Below are 26,196 nucleotides of genomic sequence, written 5' to 3'. Positions count from 1 at the left end.
TTTTATACACATTTTTAGTAAAGATACAACTGTCTCTGGGAATGGTGGTACACACCAGCAATTCCAGAACCCAGGGGGCTGAGGCAGGAGGATTACACTTTTTGGGGCATCCAGGACTAGAGTGAGAACCCATTTCAAAACAAGGGAGTGAAGATGAATATATTTTATTGCTTAAAACCTAGAAACAGATGGCAGCTGGGCTATAGAATGCAATGTCTCAGAAACTACAAGGCAAAAATAATTTTGAAAGTTGAAGTTGGTTAATAAATTAAGTACTACTCAATTTTAAAACACCACGTACGTGCGCTGAGCAGGGGGTGAGGGAGTCAGGTCCCTCTGTGCTACAAATGGTGCTAACCACATGTATCTTTCTGGGTGCTGGGCCTCAAACCTGGGCCCGCTGGCAGGCGGCCAGCTCTCCTAGCCTTTGGACCATCTCTCCAGCTCCAGTAAATTCAACCTCTAAGCCACACAAAGATGTCAGCAGAATCACTGTTCTGAAGAGACCAACAGGGAGATGGAATCACCGAACGTCCCAGGCCTCCAAGTCTGTAAGGCAAGCGCTCAGCCCTCAGATGGATTTCACTGGTCTTCCCTCCCATCCTCTTCATGTTCTCCCTTCTTTGAAGGACACTTTATTGGCTTTAAAAACACAATTCTTCTATCAGCTGGAGGGAATGCTTCAACGGTTTGGAAATTTTTCTGCTTTAGTTTTTTTAAACATCTTCGGCTGGAGCATTATTCTGAAATGCAACTGCACACAGCTGCCCTCTTGGTCCGACCAGTTATAGCTTGTCTACTAGTGGTTTTTCTCCTGGGAAAGGCTCTCCATTCCCTTGGCTCTTTCTCCACTGGTGGTTGTCAGATCTGCTTGTCCATCATCAGGCTGGCTTCCCTGACCCCACCCATTCTTCCTACAGCTGTACAGCCCTACTCAGACAGGGTGTGACTCAGTGACTCCTGGACTAGTGCTTCACTGCATCTGCATTTCCAGTGTTATGCTATCAAACACTGCTGCTGTGAATATACACTTGTCCCCATGTTAAGTTGCTAGCTCAAAGGCATGCACATGTAAATTTCAATAGATATTCTCAGATCACAGTGGTACCTTCCTGTAACCTCAACACTTGGGAGGTGCAGGCAGGAGGAGTCTGAGACAGTTTGGTCTAACAGTGCCTATGAAACCCAGCTTCAAAAGCTACCTCTGGTGACTGGTACAGTTTACACCGCATGCCCAAGATACTCTCCTGACACCTCAGCATCATGGACGATAAGATGCTGCCCATGACTCCTGAGAAGCATGTTCCTATTCAGCTCAAGCACTTACCCATTGGCTCTTTAATAACCCCGTAATAATCGGGTGCATCATTGGGGTCTACCGGTTCAAGGAAAGGCCAAGCCATCTTATGGGCCTACAATAAAGACAACAAGTGTTGTTATCGCCAGCAGAAGTTCATTTTACACACACACACACACACACACACACACACGCACGCACGCACGCACGCACGCACGCACGCACGCACGCACACGCACACGCACACACAATTCAGCTGACTCACTGGATCAAGGAATCCTGAGAATTTGAGTCAGTTTTACTTTCAAAAAATGAAATTGTTTACACAAGGTGACTCAGACGGTCATCACAAACTTTCTTAAAATGAGCACGATTTACAGTCACAATCCTCCAAGGTGGCTCTGGTCTGAGGCCCCTGGAGACAGGTGTGGGGTACCAGCAAGAGAGTCATGATGCCTACCCTCTGGTTCCTGCTGGCACAGCGGTCCCTACAGTGAGCTGGGGTGAAGGTTCCGAGTGTGCAGTGATTAACACTGCCGGTAACGAGGTGGGAGGGACGGCTGTCATACAGCCACGAACTGGGACTGACTTCCCAGTTCCTCTGACTCTGTGACTGTGGCTACAGCAGAGATTTAATCCAATATTCTTTTTTTTTTTTTAATTTTTTTTAAATCAGGAGCTAACTCCTCTCTCTCTTTTTTTTTTTTTTTTTGGTTTTTCGAGACAGGGTTTCTCTGCGTAGTTTTGCGCCTTTCCTGGAGCTCACTTGGTAGCCCAGGCTGGCCTCGAACTCACAGCGATCCACCTGGCTCTGCCTCCCGAGTGCTGGGATTAAAGGCGTGCGCCACCACTGCCCAGCTAACTCCTCTCTTTTTTCTTTCTTTTTTTTTTTTTAAGATTTATTTATTTATTATGTATACAGCATGTTTGCCTGCAGGCCAGAAGAGGGCGCCAGATCTCATTACAGATGGTTGTGAGCCACCATGTGGTTGCTGGGAATTGAACTCAGGACCTCTGGAAGAGCAGTCGGTGCTCTTAACCGCCGAGCCATCTCTCCAGCCCCTTAATCCAATATTCTGTCTTGACTCATCTCTAACACTCCCAATTTTCCCTCCTCTTTCATTTCTAGTGAGAGAATAATAACCAGACTTGAATCAAACTGTTTTCTTATGTATGCCTATGAGATACAGTTTTCTTTAAAAGCAGAACTGGCCGGGCGGTGGTGGCGCACGCCTTTAATCCCAGCACTCGGGAGGCAGAGGCAGGCGAATCTCTGTGAGTTTGAGACCAGCCTGGGCTACAGAGCGAGATCCAGGACAGGCGCAAAGCTAAACAGAGAAACCCTGTCTGGGAGTGGGGAGAACTGAAGTGAAACCAACGCCCTCAACTCGATGGTGTTAGATAAGCAACAATCGGGAAACTCATGGCACTGGCATGTGCCAAAGTGCACTTCGTCCAGCCCTTCACACCAAGCACTGGGAGAGAGCCAAGTGTGCTCACTGGAGACTGAAGAGTTCAAACCCTAGACATGTCTTCATAGTCAGGTGGGCTTGGTCTGATCTTCAGGTGCCGCCTGGGCAGCTTCTCACCTGTAAGGAGCGCAGCACCCTCTTCAAGCCCTCGTAATCCTTCTCTGTCAGTGGTGTGAGCACTGTCATGGCATCCTCTGTCGACTGGCACTGTGGACAGACATACTCATCAATGAGCTCTGCCTCACTCTGTAAGATGCCAACACAGCGCCCGTGGTACCAATTCTGACATCGATCGCAGCCAATATAAAATCTGCAAGATCCAAAATGGAAATGTGAGGCCGGAAGAACAGGCTCCTTCTGCTTAGAATTCACCTTTAAAGCCATCATGCAACTGAGAATTGGCTAATCCCTGGGGACAACATAACTTCAGAATGTCTGGAGATTGACATTCCAGTGTGTTAGCCAAGTACTTTAGATGTTAAGAACAATAGTAAACATGTATTAAAAGTACTATGTACTATTAAAGAACCAATTTGAGGAAAAAATGCAAACCATTTGATTGATTTTAAAGCTCAAAACAAAATAAGGCAAAAAAAAAAATAAAATAAAAAATCTTTCACTAGCCACAGCTCATCCCAAAGGGTGCTTTTCTAGTCTGTAACAGAGCACCACTTCAGACAAGGTGAAGGCCCACAGTCAGGCTGTTTTCATCACATTACTTTCTATTACATATTGAAGAATCAAATCTACTGTTATAAACCACATTTCCCCCAATGCAACTCAATCATTCACTAGGAAGCAACATACATTTTGAAGGAGAGAGAAAGAGGGAAGAGAGAAAAAACACTGGAAAGGCTTTGTCATGTAGGTGTATAACACACACAGCAGAGAGGCCCTGCTTTTCATTTTCAGATTAAGTGACCAGTTGAGCAATGCGGCTTCCTGAATTGTCAAACAGATGCTCTTATCAACTCACTGTGACTCATCATAAGGTGTCCTGCAGATACAGTACAATTCCTCACTGCTGCCCTCTTGTGCCCGCTTACAATCATTACAGATGTACACATCCATTTTCTTAGCCTCCTTTTCTGTGATGCCAACACATTCTCCATGATACCAGTTAGTACAAAGATCACAGCCAATATAGAACCTAAAAGTATTCACAATGAAATGACAATGTAGTTGTCATTTTGAGCTGCATGGCATGTAAATCTGTCTTCCCTACCCTGGTTCACTTTCTTACAGGGTAATTCCTGCAATGAATCAGCTACACACCCTCCAACTCCAGCTGTTCTACCAGTGGCAAACTACAGCATCGGACACTCTACCAAGGGTGGACACGTCATCACTCACATCGATTTCAACAGACACACTGTTTAGTCAAGTATGGGTCTTGAAAAACATACTGGAATTTGAAAAAAAATTAACAACACACCGATGGTAATGGCTTCCTCTTAATGAATGTGTGCGAAACTGTAACAGGCACAAAAACCAAAGCCAAAGAATCAAAGACTTACACCTGTCAAACCTATTCTGCAGAAGCCATTTCAATGAGGGCTATTTCTTAGATAGGTTTGAAAGTGCAGCTCACATTTACAGCTGGAATGAAGCGAAGCGCAGACACCGAGAAGTGAGAGCATGAGGAGCATGCAGGCAGCCGGGGAGAAGACGAGTGGTCAGAGGAGACAATGGTGAGAGGAGAACCAGGAGGGCCTGTGCGGAGTCACCCCTGCTCCCTGAGTCTGGGGAGGGGAGTGTGTGTCCTCGAGGGAGGGGGGACATCGGGTCTCGGGGGCAAGGCACAGCCGTGGGAGGGGCTTGTGTAGGACTGCATTGCTCACAGGCCACCAGGCTGGCCTTGCCACCACTGGTACCCGTGCAGGCTATCAAGTTGTGCTGGTAAGGTAAGCTAGAGGGATGCCACCTGACTGCAGGAGTAACACACAGTGAGTTGTCAACCTCTTCCCAGTGACCTTTTCTTCTGCACCACGACTCCCTCATGCCCCTGCCTCAGGGGAGGAGCTGGAGCACTTTCAAGGTTGCCTCTTTAAGGTGCTGTGTGCTCTGGAAGGGACTTCGGGACCTGAGTTCAATTTTCAGTAACTCTCCTTAGAAGCTGGTGGCCCAAGGCTGAAACCAAGCTGGTTTGGTCTGAGGTCACAAAGCACTTGATAAAATACTACTTACTCCAACTAAGACGGGGAGTGAATGAACCTGCTATGTTGAAATGTCAATGGCAAACTAAAAAAAAAGGTGAAACAGCCACAAAATCAGGGCAGTCTCATTAGAATGAGCACATGTACACATGTACCTCACTTTAAGCAACATCAGTATCCCAAGAAAGTTGTGTGGAAATGATCTGTGGAGCAAACACTTTATGTCAGCGCAAAGCTGACCTGTACATAACGTCCCTCATCCTGGGTGTGTTTCAGGAATCCTCTAGTGGGTTTTACTTAAAGCGAGGCACACGTACTTGTGCTGCATTCTGGGGAGATTAGTGCATGGGGCGCCACTCTCGACATGATGGACAATCACCAATGAAGGACACACAGCGGGAAGTGAAGACGTTTCCACTCTGCTGAGTTCAACAGGCAGCTTGTTCCCAGCAGAGTTTCCACTGGACATTTGCAAACTGATGGTGACTGGGCAGTGCCACTCGAGCCGAGGGGCTTCCCTCTCACCACGGACTTTCTAGTTCTAACCCGTCTTTTAAAGCACAAGTCCACTGTGGGAACTGAGAACACTGCCGTACATGTGCACGTTCCAGTCAGAGTTAAACACTGACGAACAGTGATGACCAAGGGGAGGACCAAGAACATATATTTGGACTACTATCTCTAAATCTCATTTATGTCACCAAATACAAGTCATGACTGTCAAAAACAGCTTCCATTTGCTGTGCTCACCAATTTTTGAACGTCAAACTCACAAAGTAGATAAAAGGAACACTTTATGTACCTTTTTTGGCTTTTGTTTCCAATAAGACAGTGGAACTTGGACAAAAATAGTGTTGCTTTTTTTTTTTTTTTTTTTTTTTTTTTTAAAGGGAACTGATGTGATGCCTCTGCCACCCATTTTGGGATGGACTCTGGGCTTCAGCCATCACAGATAGGAAGCCAAGAGTGCCACGATGATGGCCTTCTGCAAGATGCAGTGCTGGCAGCTTAGGAGCAAGTCCACAAAGAGCTTCGGGAAGGCAAAGAAGCCACAGCAAGCTTGTTTTTGACAGAAAAGGACATTGCTGAGGACAAGCAAGACCCATGAGCGTGTGGACAGCCCCTTACTGTACTGTGTCAAGGCAGGTGTCTGATGCAGAGGAAGCCCAGCCTCACACTGGCTTGCCCTCACCCATGCTGCCAACTGCTCACTCAACAACTAGGCTGGGGGAGCACTTACTTGGACTCGTCGTATGGCGTCTTGCAGATGCAGTACAGCCTGGTGTCCTTCTTGGCCTCCTTTGAGGTGGTAGAGATCATCTTCTTCTTCTTGGACTTGGAGTCCTTCTCCTCCTCCCGCTTCCTCTTCTGGGAAGTGACAGGCAGTGGGGCTGCAGGATGGCCTGCAGGCGGCAGGCTGTGTGCCAAGGGAGGCGAAGGAGGAGGAGGAGGAGCTGCAGGGGCTGCCGGTGGTGGTGCTGGCACTGGCGCTGGCGTTGAGGGTGTGGACACTGCTGCAGCACCGACTGGTACCACCTGGGCCATATCTTTCTCCTTCTTCATTTTCAGGTCTCTCTTCAGCTCTTCCTGTGGTCAGTTAACACAGACAGATGACCACCAGGATTACACGCAGGAGCAACCTGGGCAGGGGCTGGACATTATCCCCACCTGCCAAATAGCTCCCCTACCGTCCCCCTTTTCACGTTCTTTCTTTCTCTTTTTGGGTCTCTGTGTAGCCTTGGCTGTTCTAGAACTCGCTGCACAGACCAGGCAGACCTCAAACTCACAGAGTTCTGCCTGCCTCTGCCTTCTGAGTGCTGGGATTAAAGGCGTCTAGGATTAAAGGCGTGCGCCACCACTGCCAGTTCAAGTAGCTCCTCCTAAGAGAGTCGGTACAGGAACTAACACAAGACCCAAAACAGTCTGGCGGGCAGTGAAGAGAAGAAGAGAAAGACTGTCCTTGTTTCCCAAGCATTGTTTGGGTTTAAGAAAGGAGATCTAGGCATAAAATACACTATTTTCTACTTGGGTGCACAGTGCTAGCAGTCAAGGGACAGAGCAAGAGGATCACAAGTTCAAGGCCCTCCTTTGCAACACAGCAGGTTTGCAACTAGCCGAGCCTATTTGAGACCTTGTCTCAAAACAAAACAAATCCCATAACAAATAAGCAAACATCACCCAAAACAACACTAGTTTCTCTAAACATGGCTGGCCATAAATTAGGATCCTGGACTCGTGAGATGGTTCAGTGAGTAAAAGTGCTTGTTGTTAGGGTCCCAGAGAAGTCCCACAAAAGAACACCATCCATGTATGCAATCAACAAGAGCGCTTATCTTGAGAAAGCTTCCATCATGCTGGGGCTGGCCACCCCACACAAAGGCAAGAATGCGAAAATCCCGAGAGGTCTGTGTGGGCTCCTTTTGAGTATAGCCAAGGAAAGGTCCTAGAGCTAATAGGTCATTTCATCTACAATTGGCTTAAGCAAGTGGCAATCATATTAGTACGTATTAATTAGCCAGGGGTTAATTTTAATTAGCTAGAGGTTGGTCAGGGGTCTAGTTTTCCATTTTGGGGCAGGCCTGGATAAGCCCCAGGCTTTGTCCTTGAGATGCTGTGGAGGCTGGCTGGCTTAGTATGCACTGATCGTGGGTGCTGGCTCAGTGGCCCAGGCTTGGTACATCCTATCTCCCTTGTCCCTGTGGTCAGGGGCACCAGTGATTAATTGTCCTTTGTTTGTGGCTCATCCTCAGAAACTGCCTGTCCAGTCTCAGGAAGAAACTGAAACTGAGGCCTGATCTCTGCGAGAGACTGAGCAGTTGGTTATGGCATCTGCTCGGTTCTCTCATTTGTCACAAAAGTTTGATAATCCAAGTTCAATGCCCAGAATGGTAAAAAAGCAGATGTAGCAGCTTACATCAGCAATCCCAGCAATCTTACAGAGATGATGAAAGGCAGGGACAAACACACACACACACACACACACACACACACACACAAACACACACACACACACACCGTTTTCTAGTCAAGGATACACAGAGAAACCCTGAGCGGTAGGGTGGGGTGGGAAGAATAATAAAAAAAAGTCGGGTGAGAGGTACAGAACCTTAACCCTAGTACTCAGCAGGCAGAAGCGGGAGGATCTCTGTGAGTTCAAGGCCAGCTTGGTCTACACAGTGAGTTCCAGGACAATTAGTGAGACCCTCATCTGGAAAAACAAAACAAACATACACACAAACAAAAAAAAAACCCCAACCAAACAACCAAAAACAAAAAGATTGTCATCTGGGTGTGAATCTTTTGTGAGTTCAAGGCTAGCCTAGTCTACATAGTGAATTCCAGGTCAGCTAATGCTACACAGAGAAACCAAGAGCGCCGCTGAGTAAGCATGGACTCCCCATCTCCTGATTGTGAGTCCAATGCACTAACCATCGCATGCGCTCCCCATCTCCTGACTGTGAACACAATGCACTAACCATCGCATGCGCTCCCCATCTCCTGATTGTGAGCACAATGCACTAACCATCGCATGCGCTCCCCATCTCCTGACTGTGAACACAATGCACTAACCATCGCATGCGCTCCCCATCTCCTGACTGTGAGCACAATGCACTAACCATCGCATGCACTCCCCCATCACCTGACTGTGAGCACAATGTACTAACCATCGCATGCGCTCCCCATCTCCTGACTGTGAACACAATGCACTAACCATCGCATGCGCTCCCCATCTCCTGACTGTGAACACAATGCACTAACCATCGCATGCGCTCCCCATCTCCTGATTGTGAGTCCAATGCACTAACCATCGCATGCGCTCCCCATCTCCTGACTGTGAACACAATGCACTAACCATCGCATGCACTCCCCCATCTCCTGACTGTGAGCACAATGCACTAACCACCGCATGCGCTCCCCATCTCCTGACTGTGAGCACAATGCACTAACCATCGTTATGTACTCCCCCATTTCCTGACTGTGAGCACAATGTACTAACCGTCTGTCTCACTACTGCTGCCGACACTTCTCTGCCTTGATGAACTGCACCTAGACCTCCGAGTTAAAATAAGTGCCTTCTCCCAACCCTCTTTCTCTCTCTCCTGCTTAAGAAGGCTGTGAGAAGTGCAGCTAGCCTCCTTTCAGCCTGCTGCTCTCACTCCAGTCCTAGCCATGCGGTTTCCAGCGGCTCCACAGTGGCTGTGTAAGGCCAACTGCATGGACTCCTTGCACCTCCACAAGGAGTCCTACTCATCCTAAGGAGAGCCTTCCCTGGACATGAGGAACAGGCGTTATCCTAGCATTCAAGAGGCTGCAGCAGGGCTGGAGAGATGGCTCAGTGGTTAAGAGCATTGGCTGTTCTTCCAAAGGTCCTGAGTTCAATTCCCAGCAACCACAGGGTGGCTCACAACCACCCCTAATGAGATATGATGCCCTCTTCTGGCCTGCAGGGATACACTGTATACATAATAAATAAAACCTTTAAAAAAAAAAAAAAAAAAAAGAGGCTGCAGCAGGAGGCCCAGGAACTTGAAGCCAGTCCTGGGCTAAAGAGAGATCCTATTTGAAATAAACCAAAGGCAGAGTCATTATGTAGATGTTTATAAAAAGATGAAATGAAAGAAAGAATAAAACAATTGCAAGAATTGCTCTGTAAGACTTCAAAAATGGCAACTGTATTTTTTCCCCAGTATTTTTGTGTTCTGTTTTGCATTTAAAATTTTAATATATCTGAGTTACTTTTTTTTGAGACAGTTTCACCATGTAGGTCTGGCTGTCCTTGAATGCCTCCCAAGGGCTGGGATTACAGGTGTGCACCACCTCACCAGACCCTGAGCAGTGACTTAATATCAAGCGTGAGGCTGTGATTTACATGGTTGATGCTCTGTGAACAGCTCTCTTACCTGAGCTGTTTCATGGCAGCAAGAGTGAAGCTGTATTTTAAGTTTTCTGATTCTACTGTGAATGGGCTCTCTTCCTCAGGATATTGTGACAACAGTTGTACTCTGTGTCAATACTGATGCTGGCAACCTTAATTCTGTTAAAAAGGTGAGGATGCTTTCCCTGGGGATGTCGCTGTAGTAACTGCATCACACAAGGTACCAATTCTGTCTTCTTTCTTCCTCCAACCAACAAGCTGACTGCTGGCCCTGTTTGATTTGTCTTCTGTGGGAAGACACCAGGCTTTCAGGTTATGTAAGGTTGTTTGTTGGTCTGATGGGTATTGTCTTAACATGTACAGGATACCTTATGGGATACTTTCAATAGGCTACTTGTTTATCAGAAAGCTCTGGAAATATGCACGAATTGATTATAGCTGTGCCTACAGGGTCACTTTAAGGAGAGGAAAAATTGTCTTAATGAATGGGCGTTTGTTTTCCTGTGTTCACGCTCCTCTGCATTCTTCTGAAATGTGTTCTTGGTGAGTGATGACACAGACCATAAAAGCCACAGCACGGCTGAGATAGCTCCCCCGATGCCGGGCGGCGGTGGCGCATGTTTAGTCCCAGCACTCGGGAGGCAGAGGCAGGCAGATCTGAGTTTGAGGCCAGCCTGGTCAACACAGTGAGTTCCAGGACAGGCAGGGCTACACAGAGAAACCCTGTCTCGAAAATCAAAAACAAACAAACAAACAAGACAGCTCAGCCCTCTGGGACTGGAGGGAGGAAGACACACTTAGAAAGAAAGGCCTGCCTCATCTCAGAAGCTAAGCATGCCTTCTACTCTCCATGCTACAACACACGGGTAGACACGTAGGAAGGGAGCTGCAGCTTCAGGCTGAACCAGAGATGGGAGGGGAGAAGGGTGGCGCCCGCTCCTACCTGCACTTGGATCTGCAGCTCTTTGTCCAGGAGTGCCCTCTTTTTCAGGATCTCGGCTTTGAGCTGCTCCTTGTGTTTGAAGAGCAGAGCAGAGAGCTTGCTGGCGTTCTGCTTGCTCCGCTTCTGCTCCACGCTCTCCTCGCGCTTGCGCTTCTTTGCCGCCTGCTTTTCTTCTTTATCTATCTTATCCAGAATATACTTCATCACCTGGTTACACACAATCATTCTAGAGAAAAACACACAACCTCTGTAACACTGGGGGTTCACCCTGAAAGGTAAGGCACGATCTGTCTACATCCCTAGACGATGGACAAACGGACTGCAGAGATTCAAGGAGTGACGGTGAGCCACTCCTGGCAGGAAACTTGGCTAAGACCAAAGCCAAACCAAACTGCGCAGTCTCAGGTGGGCCCTGTGTCTCTCCCTACCTTTGATTTTCTTCTCGTTCAGCTGGAGTCATGGTCTTTTTCTGTTTTAAATGTTCTATTACAGCATTATGCTTCATCACCACCTTGAGAACAGAACAAATCCATAAATACACATTTTATAACAGACACAAGTTCAGTTAGCACACTGGTAGAAAAACAGCACACATTAGTGTTGGAACTGGTAAGAATTGACTAATACAGATAGAAAGACCCTGCTAGGTGGTCCCAGGTTCTTACTGTGCATCAAGTACTGACCTAAGCCAAGCACTTGACAGGGCTTATTCTCCATGGTAACCTATTTTTTTTCTAAATAAATACTGAGACACAAAGAAATCAACCAACTTGTTTGAGATTAAATAGTGAGTAACGCAGCTCCAAAGGGCTTCACCCACTGGGCATCACAAGAGGACCCTGCCCCCTACAAAGATCTGGAAGACTGGTACTGGAGTTAACACTCAGTTTACAGAAGAAACAATACAAGAGCTGAGATTTGAAGATGTCACAGAGGATTTACGCTCACAGAAATATTAACTTACACCTTCACAATCAGATACATGATGGAATTTAATCCTAACAATCCCAGGTGGCTGGAAAGAGACGAGCTTTAATGTAGATAGAGCTCAGGGAGAAAACAGTGTATCAGAGCTTGATAAGACTCGAAACCTCTTGCCTAATATTAACGGGGGCACGTGGCTGCTGGCGGGAGTGTCCTCAGGAAGACTGCAGGTCACCAGCTTCGTTCGGGCAGAACACTAGCTGTCTACAGTGATTCACTGCACCCAGCTACTACGCCAAGATGCCCCTGCAGCACCCCACCACCTTACATGGGAGCTATGGACAACCATCTGGGTTTAAGGCATTTCTACAAGGTGTGACAAGTAATGCAAATGGACTCAGTCTGCCCACAATTTGCCTAGTCACAGGCAAATGAAAGAACGGCACTCACAATCAAATGACTTCACATGAAACGCTACGCTGTGATGGCGGCCTTACCACTTGGTTTTCTACCAGGGAAAAGTGGTTTCTAATAAGCCCTGATGCTACATGTCCATTAGGGAGTTCCAAACCAGAAGCGGCAAGCAGTGTTTCTGGTCTTCTAAGGTTGCCCATTGGTGACCTTGTCTCATTCAGGAAGCCTACCACAACCAAAGCACTAAGTCTACCGCACAGCACATAATTCTGGCTACTGAACAGGCTGCTTTGACTCCTTGACTTCCCCTGTTTCTGAATGATTCCCTTTGGTCAGAAGCGTGGAGGGTGTGTCCACACTCCACTGCTATCTGCTGCTGCTGCTGCTGCTGCTGCTTTGGCTGCTGCTCCCTGAGGTGCTGAACCCTCTGCAAGTGCTCTTGCACATTGGCTGCCTGCACTGTGACCACTCCGAGTCTGCTGAGTCTGCACAGCACTGCTGTGCTCAACTGGAATGGGTAAATGCAGTTGGATTTGCTGGGGCACAGCACCTTGCTGAGCCCGTGTCTGAGAGAGAACCTGGACTCGCTGGAGCTGAGGACAGGATGGGGATGAACCAGTAAATGACTTAACGTTTGAGTTGAAGACTGTACCTGGGGCTGGGACTGTGGCTGGCCCTGGGAAGGTGTCTGCAGAGATGTGGGGGGCGGGATTGGAACCGGCTGTGAGGTTGTAGTCTGACCCTGGGGTTGCTGGGCAGGAGTCACTTGGGATGGAGTTGATGGACGTATTCGAGTCAGTGGTGGGCTCTGGACACGAACAGGAGACTGTCCTTGCACACTGCTCTGAGGCTGACACTGTTGCTGGGGTTTGGATGACTGTGCCTGGGAGGCCTGTGCTTCAGAAGGGACATGGGCCGAGACAGCTGGCTGGGTCTGGACTTCAGGCTGAGCTGGGGACTGGGGCTGGGGCTGGGGCTGTGCTGCAGGCTGAGGAGTCTGTGGCTGGGCTTCTGCAGGACTCACACTTGACGACTGAGTGGGCACCATGGTTGTGGCTGGTTGGACCTGGGGCTGGGGCGACAATTTACTCTGTTTTTGTTCCCCGGAACCTGTAAAAAGAAAGACAGAGTGACTTCCCTGGCTTTAGAATGGAAAAGGATGGTAAAGGAGGCCTCTGAAGGGATTTCCTGAAGCTCCAGCAGAGAAGAGCTAAGTCTTCCACTCAGGTGCACTCAGACTGACGAGGGAGACATCGCCTGCATGCCCCCCGCATGTCATCTAGCCGTTCTGAGGCAGGCTCTGTCAACTCTACTCTTCTGCTACAGTATGGCAACAGGTATTGCCGGCTGGTAGAGGGCTGGTTATGAGCCTGGTGGACTCACTCTCCCTAAGCTCACCTCACTTCTAGCACCCCCACAACAGGGCTCCACCATGGCTGCACAAGGTGCGGGCACAGGTGCCATTGTGTCCATTATCCTGCCCCTCCTTTCTGTGACTCTTTTGTTTGAGTCGGGAAGGGGTCCAGGGAGCCTACGAACAAGGCATGGAGGCACAGAGGTTGACTGTATCAGCAGCTAAGTGGTTAAGCACGCTGGAGACTGACTACTGGGCCCTGGGACACAACAGCCCAGCAACCCAGTGATCTACCTGCTGCTGTTGCTGCTGCTGCTGCTGCTGCTGCTGTTGCTGCTGCTGCTGCTGCTGCTGCAGAAGCAGTGGTTGTGCTGCTGCTGGCGGTCGTGGCCGTTGTTGACAGCGGGGTAAAGAGGAATCGCTGCACGGTACCATTGGGCATTGCAGCTTGCATGAGCTGTTGCCCTGGTCCTGGAAGGACGGTCATCCCCTGAGGTATCAACTGCAACTGTCCAGTAGTTTGACCTTGTCCTTGAATTACTACTGTTAAACCTTGGTTGCCACCCTGTGGAAAAAGCAGATAACATGGAATATACAGCGTTCAAATCACAAATCTGTAAAGGGTTTTAAAAAAATCATTTATGTTACAAAGATCCTTCCCTGCAATGGCCCCAGGAAAACTGAGGTAACAGATTTGCGTGGCACAGTGGAAATACGTCAAAACCTCAGAGTTCCTGTCCAAACTCTCCACTGGGCAGCCACCCAGCTACAAACAACACACCTGTTCCAGACGCCATTTAATTAATTCGTAAAATGAGGTGCTGAGCAGGTACTGATCCCTGCAATTATGAGTCTGAGGCCACCCTGGGCTTCAGAGTGACACTGTCTCAAAACTACCCTAATCTGCCAGAAACGCAGGAAAAAAACATATTACTTCCTAAGTTCAGGGAGCATGTTCAGGCCAAAATTCTATTTCAATCAATCAATTACCTAATTAAATTTTGTGAGTTTGGGTGCTACCAGTACCCCAGGATAACTCAGAACTCACTATGATTTAAGCCATCACACCTGAGTCTTACTTTAAACTACTTCTGTCATGTTATTTTATACTTTTCAAAAATCTTTATGGGGGCTTGGAGAGATAGCTCAGTACTTAAGAGTACTGACTGCTCTTCCAGAGGACATGGGTTCAATTCCAGCACCCACATGGCAGCTCATAATTGTGTGTAACTCCAGTTCCTGGGGATCTGACACCCTCACCCACACACACATACCGGTGCAATATACAATATCAAAATAAATTTTGTTTGTTTGTTTGTTTTGGTTTTTTGAGTTAGGTTTCTCTGTGTTGCTTTGTACCTTTCCTGGAACTCACTCTGTAGCCCGGCATAAAAATAAATTTTAAAGACAAACAGGCCGTGGGTGGGGTGGGGGTGGGGCGGTGGTGGCGAACACCTTTAATCCCAGCATTTGGGAGGCAGAGCCAGGCGAATCTCTGTGAGTTCAAGGCCAGCCTGGTCTACAGAGCAAGATCCAGGACAGGAACCAAAACTACACAGAAAAACCCTGTCTCGAAAAACCAAAAAAAGCCCAAACATCTTTATATGTGGAATAATTGTTTAATGATGCAAAGATGTGTTGCATTCTTTTATGTTGCATTTGTTTTAACTCTGTAAAGCTGTGTTACTTTGTCTGCCTAAACAACTGACTGGTCTAAGAAAGAGGAGGGGCTGTCAGTCAGAGAATAAATAGGAGGAGAAATTTAATGAAGAGCAAGAAGAAAGTGAGGAGTGAGAAAAGGAGGAGAGGAGGACACCAGGGGCAAACAACCCAGCCACAGAGCAAGAAAAAAAGAAAGATATATAGAATAAAGAAAGGTTAAAAAACCCAGAGGCAAAATGTAGTTAAAGAGAAACAGGATAATTTAAGTTAGAAAAGCTGGGTAGAAACAAGCCAAGCTAGGTCCAAGCATTCCTAAGTAAAAATAAGTCTCCTTGTATTTATTTGGGGGCTGGGTGGTGGGTGTCTAAAGAATAAACAAAAACAAAAACCAAAACAAACCACAAAACAACTACAGTGAGCTTTGGGAACCTGGGGCTGACAGAAGACTGGACAGCGACGCTGTATGCTGCAGGCGTCAGTTTAATGTATCCAAACTTGGCACTGTTGTGTTTTTTAAATTGCCCCACTAATAAAGTTTTGGTAATATAAAGGCTTATCCCTTTCATTGTACAGTTTCTAATTGAAGGACTCTAAAGAGCAGAACATTATGTTGCCAATAATAAGTATTCCTGTTTGATACCAGGAAGCAGCCATTTCTTCTCTTTGCATAATTTTACAAGGTTTTTACTTATATGTATGAGCATTTGCCTGAATGTACATCTGTGTTCTTTGTGCATGCTTGGTGTCCATGAAGGTCAGAAGAGGGCATCAGATCCCCTGAAACTGAGTTTAAGGTAGTTGTGTGTACTGGGAACTAACCTGTAAAGGCAGCTAGTGCTCTAACTTCTGAGCCATCTACCCAGCCCCAAGTAGCCGTTTCTTAAAGGATGCATACTTCAAAACAGAACTAAGATCAAATGTAAACATGAGCAAAACTAAGGCTGCCTCTCAAGTGAGAGCCAAGGAGAGCCAAGTCACTTACGTGGCCCTGTGTTAACTGAGTGAGCTGAGCCATGGTGAGCTTCACCTGCCCTTGCTGGGGACGAGGGGGTTGTGGGGCTGCAGGCTGTAGAGTTCCAGCTGGTGCTCCTGGACTTAAACCTTTTTGCCCGGGTGCTGAAGAAGCCGTACTTGGAGCAGAAATGGCAGTGGAAACAGGCTGTCCTCGGATGATCTGAGTCACCACTTGTTGGGGAGCACCTGCACAAACAATAAGATACCCTTATTGATCACACGCTCTTAGCATACTTGGAATTAAAATTGTCTGACACTTCAGATGAATGCAGTTAATTTCAATCTTCAAATAGACATTTGGTTGCCAATAACCCAAGATGAGTTTAAACATAGGACCACAGCCAAAGATTCCTACCGGCTTTCATAGAGTTTAGAAAGAACAGTCTGGCCAGGCAATATGGCAGGAGCCTTTAATCACAGAATTTGGGAGGCAGAGGCAGGTAGATCTCTGTGAATTTGGGGCCAGCCTGGTCTACATGACCCCTGGAAGAGCAGTCAGTGTTCTTAACCGCTGAGCCATCTCTCCAGTCCCGGGGAATAATGTTCTTAAGATTGGTGGCCTTATGAGATGATTTAATAATCAGCAAGTTTTCCATTATCGCTCCTCCTAAACTTTCTATTCACTTAAGATGACCCCCAAGATTTCACTGTGACATGAGAGCTTCAGAGGCCTAGGACCATGCCCTACGCACTACCATTTGGGAACAACACACAGAAAGTTACAACTTAAGATTGGTACTGGTTACCAAAAAAAAAAAAAAAAAAAAAAAAAAAAGGCGGGTGGTGGTGGCGCATGCCTTTAATCCCAGCACTCGGGAGGCAGAGGCAGGCGGATCTCTGTGAGTTCGAGGCCAGCCTGGGCTACCAAGTGAGTCCCAGGAAAGGCGCAAAGCTACACAGAGAAACCCTGTCTTGAAAAAACCAAAAAAAAAAAAAAAAAAAGATTGGTACTGCTAAACCACTACAAAAACACAGAAGAGACTTGTTCTGGGGGCTGGAGAGATGTCAGTGGTTATGAGGACTTGCTGCTCTTGTTGAGAATCACAGTTCAATTCCTAGCATGTACATGGCAGTTCGCGAATGCCCATAACACCAACTCCAGGGTTATACCTCAGCAGGTACCAGGGTGCTATGCCCAGGGTGCACAGACACATATTCAAGCACAACACTCAGACATGTAAAATGAAATAGATAAATAAATCTAAAAATAGACCGGTTCTGGTCGGTTATATGAGGATCAAGGAGATAATCCGTTATATGCACGTTCTCTTTGAAATATCATCAAACCACACATTCAAGCCAGTGTCCTAGCAAATGATTCATCTCTGGAGGCCTTGTTTTTGGATTTCGCCTCAATTTTATACCTTCAATTCCGACCATGCCCTGCTCCTCCCCATGCCAGGGTCCAAAGACAGGGCCTTGCATGCAAAAAACAAAAGGCCTACCATCAAGTACCAGGCCTAAGTAACAGTCTTTGATTCTTAATATCATAGTTTTAACCTGCTTACACTACCTGTGATTAATTCAAGGTCTGACAGCGCCTGACAAAACCTTTGTTGTTCTCTTTACTTTAAGGGTCTGGATGCTATCTTTTACATGTATTAGAGGTTTCCCTTGTTCGCTTTGTAAGTAAACTTGAAGTCACTTTTCCTCTTCTTGGCAGGGAAGAGAATAAGAAGGATCATGATATCCCACCACGAACACAGATCCTGCTTATTACTTAGTATTACTGTGCCTTAAGTACTAATTCAAATCAGTATTTCCTAACACAAAGAGTGACAAATAGAGAGAAGTGTCACAACTTCTTGGACTTGGTGTCCAAATACTAAAACAGTAAAACGGGATGCAGGACTACCTGGCTGCACCATCACAGGGGTTCGAATAATTGCCTTTCCTAGTGTGGACTGCTGGAGTGGTGTTCTAATCACAGTCATACCAGGACGGATCGGAGGTCCCGTGAGTACCTGTGAAGAGCAAAGGACAATGAATTAAAATTGCTACAGCAGGCGTAGTGGCGCACGCCTTTAATCCCAGGACCCTGAGGCAGAGGTAGGCTGATATCTGGTCTACAGAGTGAATTCCAGGACAGCCAGGGCTACACAGAGAAACTCGTCTCACAAACAAAAATAAAACAAAAACAAAAAAAAAAAAAAAAAAAAGAATTAAAACTGCTTCAAAATGGCTAAAACACATTGGTCTTACAACTCAAGTTCATTAACCATCCTACAGAGATGGCAGAGAACCAACATGATTATGTGTGTGTGTGTGTGTGTGTGTGTGTGTGTGTGTGTGTGTGTGTGTGTGTGTGTGTATTTGAGACAGGGTTCTGCTACATAGCCTTGATTGCCCTGGAACTCACTATGTAGATCCACCCGCTTTGGCCTCCCCACTATTACACTGGAAATTGTATTCAGTGTTGGTATGAAGGTGGAATTTGAGGATAGAAACTTTAATTCACATGAACTATGAAATTTGTTGCCACTGATGACAAAAGTCGCTGGGAGCCAGCCAGACAGAAAGGCTCAGCTCTGTCACTGCTGCTCAAGGAAGAGGTCGAGTCCCAGAACCTGGGGACTGTAATAAATAAACACAAATCCCAAAGCCTTTTCTAGCTGGAAACATGACAATAATGACCACATTACTTCAGTTTTATAGTGAGAGCTAGAACATTTTGACTTTAAAACTTTTCCATGATACTAGCACCAAAGAAATGCTATACCTCATATGTGCATGTATCAGCTGACATACAGTATATTTCTTTTTGTTTATTTTTGTTTCTCTGTGAAACAGTCCTGGCTGTGCTAGACCTCGCTCTGAAGACTAGGCTGTCCTCGAACTCACAGAGATCCGCCTGCCTCTGCCTCCCGAGTGTTGGGATTAAAGGCATGCACCACTGCCACCCCACAGAGTATATTTCAATGTGTTCTTTTTTAAAAGATTCATTTATTTTATGTGCACTGGTGTTTTGCCCGAGTTTATCTGTGTGAGGATGCCAGATCTGTTGGAACTGGAGTTGCAGACAGTTGTGAGCTGCCATGTGGGTGCTGGGAATTGAACCTGGATCCTCTGGAAGACTCCTGAGTCACCTCTCCAGCCCCCAATCTGTTCTTTTTTTAATCAGAAGGAATACAGATGAATTAAAGCAAAGATGAAGAGAACTCTTGCAAAAGGGGGGGCGCTTCACGAGAGGGTTGGCATTAGGAAGGGAAGCACCACATCCAGCGCCGTTCATCAAGTCAGACATAATTTTCTATAGAAAAGCTTGGCAAATCGTTATTACTTAGGAACAATACCAATATGGAATTAACCAAATGCCAAAGTTAATACGTCGTGTATCATTTTTTATGTAAAAAATTGCCGGGTGGTGGTGGTGCACATCTTTGACACAGGTCCCCTCGAGTTCCAGGCCAGTCTGGTCTACAAAGCAAGTTCCTGAACAGCCAAAGTTACACAGAGAAACCCCATCTCAAGGGAGAAAAACAAAACACTATAAGTATAAAAAATTATATCTATTTTTCCAAAATGGTACTTCATCACAAATGAAATCACAGTGAAGGAAGGTGAACTGAACTGATGTTGAAAGAGGCCACAGGAATGTCCCCCTGATGTGTTCAACATTTCTTAACAGAGAACTCCTAGAAGAGCACTTACCTGTGACGTGGTAGTGGTTCCTGCAGAGGCTGAGGTATTGGGCCTAATTGTGACTGTTGCAGTCCTGGGCTGGAATGAAGTCAAGGTTTGCTGACTTGGACCTGTTGTCGATGGAATGATACCCAGGACTTTCTGCTGTACCTGGACCACGCCTTAAAGAGAGATGAAGGAGACATGAACCACTACCCTTCAAGGAGAAGCATCAGGTGCTGCTCGGTGTGCGAGGAAAAACTACGTGTGGTGGATTGCAGAGGGGGCTACACAGAATGTGAGACCTGACGACTGAAACCAGTGAGAAGGAAATGGAGTGATGGCGACAGCATGATCTGGCGAAGGTGAACTCAAACTCTGTGAGGTTCCCTTACCTCCTTGTGTTGCTGGCACATTTACAGCGACAATCTTGCTGTTTGCAGGAAGTGGCAGTTTGGTAATTACTTTTCCTGCCATAGTGACGGGATTGCCTGTAATTTGGAACGTCTGACCTGTGCTGGCAATGGTTGTAGCAGAGGTGGCAGCTGTGCTGGTGGCTAATGGGGTATAAGACATTTAATAAGCTTTAGATTTTAAATACCAGCAGCGCAGTGACTTCTAGGATGGGCACCGATGCATGAAACGTGGCTCATTCTATATTGAATGAATGCAGCCACTGCTCTCTGCTCCAAGTGCACTATGTGGATACTGGAGGTGAGGACTGCAGAGAGAGCGCCACAAAGAGCAGCGATGACAACCGACTGTCACAGCCTGCCTGGGCAAGCAGTAGCAGAAGCAGAACAGCGCTCTCAGGAAATGAAGGTTAGAATGACCCCTCTCCCCCACAAGGAAAGCAATGTTTCACTCATCCCGGCTCTACCTGAGTTGGACTGGCCTTGCTTCACCCACGTGGCAAAGGTTTGGTGGAAGTTCTTGTTTTGCTGGAATGTAACTGTGGCAGGAGACCCAACTTTGGTGGCTAGCACCATCTTCGTCCCAGGGGTGACAGAACCACTCAAGGGAGCCACCACCACCTTCTGAGCTGGAGAGACGGTGCTGCTTGTGCTGTTTGGTGGGGATGTGGTAGACGTGGCAATGACCGCAGGCTTCTGTTGCTCCAAACGTTTCTGAGAGTCAAGGAGAGGAAACGTGAACTCCAGTTCTATGTGATGCACCCCATTTTGCAGGATTTCCCGATGTTAAACCACCAAAAAGAAAGCATGTCTGTATAATTTATCCTGAATCCTGCATGAAGGCTCAATTCCCAAGTCTTTGCATCACTGCAAATTGTTCTCAATAAAAAATTTAAGCATCAAAATGGACTATATAACATCTAGCTTTTGGAGTGAAAACCGATGTGGGAAACTCTTACAGAACACCTGCATCTCAGAGTCAGGGCAGAAGAAGAGGGGTGGGCCTGTTTCATGGTGCTAGCTTAGCTTATCCAAGCCAAGAGAGCACGATGCTAGTTTTTATTATTACTATTCAGGTTGGCAAACTTGTGAACAAGCTGTATGGAAATTATAAATAGTCTTGAGGCTCTGCTATTGTTTATTCATAGATAGGGTCTCATTCTGTAGCCCAAGTTGGCCTGGAACAAACTATATAGCTCAGTGTGATCTTAAACTTAGAGCAATCCTCCTGCTTCAGCTTCCTATGTACTACGATGACTTCGCGAACTATAGAATTAAGTTACTTGAAATGCTACACAGGGGAAAATTCATCAGACACCGGGGTTACTGGGGATACAGCTCAGTCAGTACAGTGCTTGCCTGGCATGCACAAGGCTCTGGGTTCATTATTTAGCACTGCAAAAAATAAAAATGAAAACACGGGGTTAAACTGGGTGTGTTAGGCACATTTATAATCCCAATTCTCAGGAGAACTTTCAAATTCAAGATCAGCCTAGATTACAGAGTAGGATCCGCTCTCAAAAATCAGGCTGGATGTGGTGGTGCATGACTTTAATCCCAACATTCTGAGGCAGAAAGAGGCAGTTCTCTAGCCTACTCTGTATACATCGTTCCAGGACAGCAAGGACTACATAGAGAGACCCTGTTTCAAATAAAACAAAAACAACCAAAGCAAAACCGGTGGAGAAGACAACTCACATGTTTTTAATTCAAGAGTGGTGGGATTTATCCAGTTAGCTAGCCAACAGTGGTCGAAAGGACAACAGCACAGGCCTCCAGGAGTGAGGCACTGGGGAGGGAGGACTGCCTGCATGGGCAATACCTCATCCAGCAATACTTCACACCAAATCAGAAAGCTGGCACTGGAACACTAAACACGAAGAACTGAGGCTCAGACCGCCTGTGCGCCTGGCCCAAGGACACGATGGACCTGGGATAAGCCAATTAAGGTAGGGGGGTTGCCTTGAATGTGAGGATGCCCAAGATACAGAGCAACACTGTGTCTCAAAACCACAAACAAGAGCTGGACATGGGGGCTCATGCCTGTAACTGCAGTGCATGGGAGAGCGGCAGGAGGACTACTGTGAGTTCAAGGGCAGCCAGGACTACACAGAGAAAGCCTGTCTCGAAGAAAACCAAACCAACCAACAAACCACAAAACAAACAAGACCTTGAAGTGCTAGTCTAAAACAAATGAAGAAGTACCACATCAGCTTGTGTTGCAGAGATGACAAAAGACACCTATAAAAGCAAAGAGCAGCTGCGCGGTGGTGGCCTTTAATCCCAGGAATGAGAGGCAGAGGCAGGAGAATCTCTTGAGTTTGAGGTCAGCCTAGTCTACAGAGCAAGTCCCAGGGCAGTCAAGACTAAACAGAGAAACGCTGTCTCGAAAAAAAAACAGAACAAGCACAGAGCAGAACTAGCCAGTTGCTATAGTAACAACCATTGCTTGTGATTTTCTGTAAGTTTCCATGGTAGAATTGAGCACATAACTCACAAGTGCTATTTTCTCAAATTTTAAGTGAGGAAAAAGATGCATAGTAATTTGAAAGATACGTAAGATTTTGAAAACCGTGCTTTAGAAAATATGAAAAAAGAATAGCTTGAAACCTAAAAAGTAAGTGTTTTTAAAATATGTGCAGCTGGGGTTGGAGAGATGTTCAAGACTTATGAGCAATGGCTGCTGTTACAGGGACCAAGTGTTCCCAGCCCCTGGATAGTGGCTCACAGTCATCCGTAACTCCAGCTTCAGGGGACCTGATTTCCTCTTCTGAATATCATGGACTCCAGACATGCATGTGGTGCACAGACATACACCAGGCAAAAGACATACACATCACATCAATATAAATGAGTAGCTATGTCGACAATACTGTAAGCAAGCACATTCCGTCATCCTCTAAGTTGACACGTTCAGGAGAAGCAAGAATCTTCCCTTGATTCTCAGACAGAGTATACTAATCACCATATAGGATGCCAAACATCAACCAAGGTCTTAGTGAGCACTGATTACAATGAACTCTGAGCCTTAGTCAAGTTTACTTCTTTACAGGCTGCATTACCAAGTTCAGCAGGAAAAATTCTTTCTAGAAACTACTCAAAGAATTATAATAATAATCAGAAGGAGGATTTAACACCCTGTAGTCATGCGCATGAATTGCAGAACCACAGATTAGTATACCACAGAGATATTTTCAAGAAACGAAACATGAGGTATATTTTAAAAATCCCATGTGAATGTATAATCCTGAATTTGGCTACAGAGGTCAATCTGTCCCCGCTGGCTGGGGAGGCCACGCTGGCAGCGACCCCACCTGCTGTCCACTGACCTTAGCCTGCTGCTCCACCGCCTGAGCCTTTTCTTTCTCCACTCTGCAGGGGGAAAAGGAGCAACCTATCAGAAACCGTTTAATAAATACAATCTGGGTGACTTTGGCATCATACAGAAACATGGACTATTTCTGTTTTAAATGTACATTTAAGATATTTTAAGACTAACAAGTGTATAATACTAACACACTAAAATTTAGAAACAGGACTTAAATAAACTACCCAGAGGTAGTACATAAAATCAAAAGGTAGAGAAAAATGAATCCAAATGAACTACAGCGATTATTAATGTGACAATCCACTAACTCTGAAGTGATGAAATCCTCAACATGACCAGGCGTTAGCTGATTACCTCTCAGCAAAAGCCCTGATCTCCCAGAGTTCCAACTCCTCTTCTGCCACCCAGGTTTCAATAATAACAGGGCCGGTCTGCTTGGGTGTTTCAGGTCTCTTTGGCCGCAGTGCACTTGATCTAAGGCCTTTCCGCTGAGGTGTGGGTGTTTCTTGGAGAAAGAAATCAGAGTATTGTCAGCAGTATTGTTTTGATGGAGTTCTTCTGACATCTCATCGCATGAAGCATGGCAGTTGGCAAACTACGTTTTTTAATTTGAGACAGGGTCTGCCCAGGATGCCACCACTAGCCAAACTGTTCCTGCAAACCCTTGAGACCATATAGGCCAGTGGTCTACAGTGCAATTCTGAACCAAAGTGCCTGTTGGGCAGGAGAGATGCCTCAGTGGTTAAAACCACTGGCTGTTCTTTCAAAGGACTTGGGTTCAATCCCCAGTATCCACATGGCAGCTCACAACTGTGCTTAACTCCAGTCTAAGGTGATCCAATGCCCTCTTCACAACTCTAAGACACTTGGCACACACATACTTGGCACACACATGGTACACAGGCATACCTGTAGGCAAAACACCCACCCACATACATCATTAAAACAAGTAAACAAACAAAAAAACAATGTCTGGGGGCTACAGAAATGGCTCAGTGGTTAAGAGCACTGCCTGCTCTCCCAGAGGACCTGGGTTCAATTCCTAGGACCCACACAGCAACAGTTCACAACCATCTGTAAATCCAGTTCCAGGGGATCTGAAACCTTCATACAGACATATATGCAGGCAAAGCAGCGATACACATCAATTTTTAAAGAGAATCAGTGGAAAAACAAACAATGTTAAGAGCTACATGTTGCTGTGTTCCAATCAAACATCATTTGTAAAAGCAGGCAGTCACCAAGGCTCATGGGTCCTGGCTCACCAACCCTGATAAAGGGCTGGTGGGCCTTTACACACCCTTTGCTCTGCCTAGGACTGCTCCTCATTCCTTCGCCACATGTGACTAAGCAATTCATTGTTGAGACTCCAACACCACTACAATTTCTTTAAAAGAGTTAGCATTTCTAGGAGGCAAGTTGAGAGCTGGGACACCAGGGAAGGGAAGGGAGAGAAGGCCAAATTCCTGGCAATACCCATTCCAGGGGTCACTTGAGACTGCTTGTCCTTGGCCTGGTGAGAGTCTGAAACAAAAAGGGGTCAGTTTGATGAAACTTCCTTGTCAGTGAAGAGGAAGGGGGGTCGTGTGAAGAGGACACCTCACATGTCCACCCAGCAGCTGAGGTAGAGGAAGGGCATCCCTGGTCGCACTGTGTGTGTCTGTTCCCTCTTCTTCCTTACCAACACTGCCCTTCTACCTACGCTGCAGCGTGGCACATAACTCACTATGAAACACAGCCATACTGTCTCTCTGCTTCAGACCCGAGTGCTGAGTCTGGGCCACTGTGCTCAGATCGTGGGGTCACAGTCACCCTCAACCTTTCCTTGCTTGAAATAAGCCTAGAGTCCTTCACAGCCGAGCTGGCAAGACTTATTTCCCTCCATAACACTGAGGAGATAGGCTACATTTACCCAATATAAAAAGGGGACCCAAAAAGCTGAAGAACATGCAAAAATCTCAAAGGAAGATTTAAAATACTGGGTCTGGAGAGATGACTCAGAGGTTAAGAGCACTGGCTGTTCTTCCAGACAGAGGTCCTAAGTTCAATTCCCAGCAACTACATGGTGGCTCACAACCATCTATAATGACATCTGGTGCCCTCTTCTGGCCTGCAAACGATACATGCAGGCAGAACACTGTATACATAATAAATAAATCTTTAAAAAAGAGAGAGATTTAAAACACTGTACAGTAAAGAGGGATTGGCACCGAGCCTTGTTCAGGGCCCAGAGGGCAATAGAGTCCGGGCCACAGAGAGCGACGGGAGACAGTGGCGGTGGCCATCTCAGAGAAGCTGCAGTCAGCAATGGAGCAGAGGGGGCACAGCTCGGCGGACAGCACAGCTATGATGGGCGCACCCCAGAGAGGCAAAGCCCTCCCCAGGGGGGAGGGGGAGGGGTGTCCCCAGGATGCCCCTTGCGTCCGCGATTCTCTCTCCTGCTTGCTGCTCTTGTGTGCCCACTGCGTTTGGTACGGTGTGGTGTCCACATGAAAGAATCCCACTGTATCTAGTGCTGTGGGGTATTATTCTAAAGGGTGTTGCATGTTTTCCTACTGCTTCGTTAACAATGCAAAGATGTGTTACATTTGTTTGATTAAATAAAATTAACCTCCGGGCAGGAGGCTGAATCAGCAAGTAGCTGACAGGAAGTGGTAGGGAGGAGCTAAGTGTAGTGAGGTTTCTTTTTTGGGGGCTGAGCAGAAGGATGCTGGGTTTTTTG

The 26,196-nt window shown here is 46.6% G+C and overlaps 1 protein-coding gene across 11 annotated transcripts in view; it reads right to left on the bottom strand.

Annotated features, from left to right (window-relative positions):
• The window catches only part of Bptf (bromodomain PHD finger transcription factor), a 111,120-nt gene that overhangs the window by 8,289 nt on the left and 76,635 nt on the right, over positions 1-26,196 (bottom strand). For 6 of the 11 annotated variants that reach the window (XM_028865211.2, XM_028865210.2, XM_028865215.2 and 3 more), the window contains 15 exons: positions 23,829-23,979; positions 23,476-23,518; positions 20,614-20,860; positions 20,129-20,290; positions 19,764-19,915; positions 17,968-18,076; positions 16,081-16,298; positions 13,731-14,001; positions 12,735-13,192; positions 11,173-11,255; positions 10,745-10,970; positions 6,166-6,512; positions 3,746-3,919; positions 2,887-3,079; positions 1,328-1,412 (listed from right to left, as the gene is read on the bottom strand). In XM_028865211.2, coding sequence (XP_028721044.1) covers positions 1,328-1,412; positions 2,887-3,079; positions 3,746-3,919; positions 6,166-6,512; positions 10,745-10,970; positions 11,173-11,255; positions 12,735-13,192; positions 13,731-14,001; positions 16,081-16,298; positions 17,968-18,076; positions 19,764-19,915; positions 20,129-20,290; positions 20,614-20,860; positions 23,476-23,518; positions 23,829-23,979 — 2,919 coding nt within the window. The remainder of the gene's footprint in view (positions 1-1,327; positions 1,413-2,886; positions 3,080-3,745; positions 3,920-6,165; positions 6,513-10,744; positions 10,971-11,172; positions 11,256-12,734; positions 13,193-13,730; positions 14,002-16,080; positions 16,299-17,967; positions 18,077-19,763; positions 19,916-20,128; positions 20,291-20,613; positions 20,861-23,475; positions 23,519-23,828; positions 23,980-26,196) is intronic. The other 5 variants (XM_028865213.2, XM_028865216.2, XM_028865219.2 and 2 more) reach the window with 3 other exon arrangements.

The sequence above is a fragment of the Peromyscus leucopus genome, chromosome 8b, assembly GCF_004664715.2.
Source record: "Peromyscus leucopus breed LL Stock chromosome 8b, UCI_PerLeu_2.1, whole genome shotgun sequence".
NCBI classification, from domain to species: domain Eukaryota; kingdom Metazoa; phylum Chordata; class Mammalia; order Rodentia; family Cricetidae; genus Peromyscus; species Peromyscus leucopus.
Note: the sequence above shows the minus strand (reverse complement) of the source record. Positions and strands in the feature narration are given on the sequence as shown.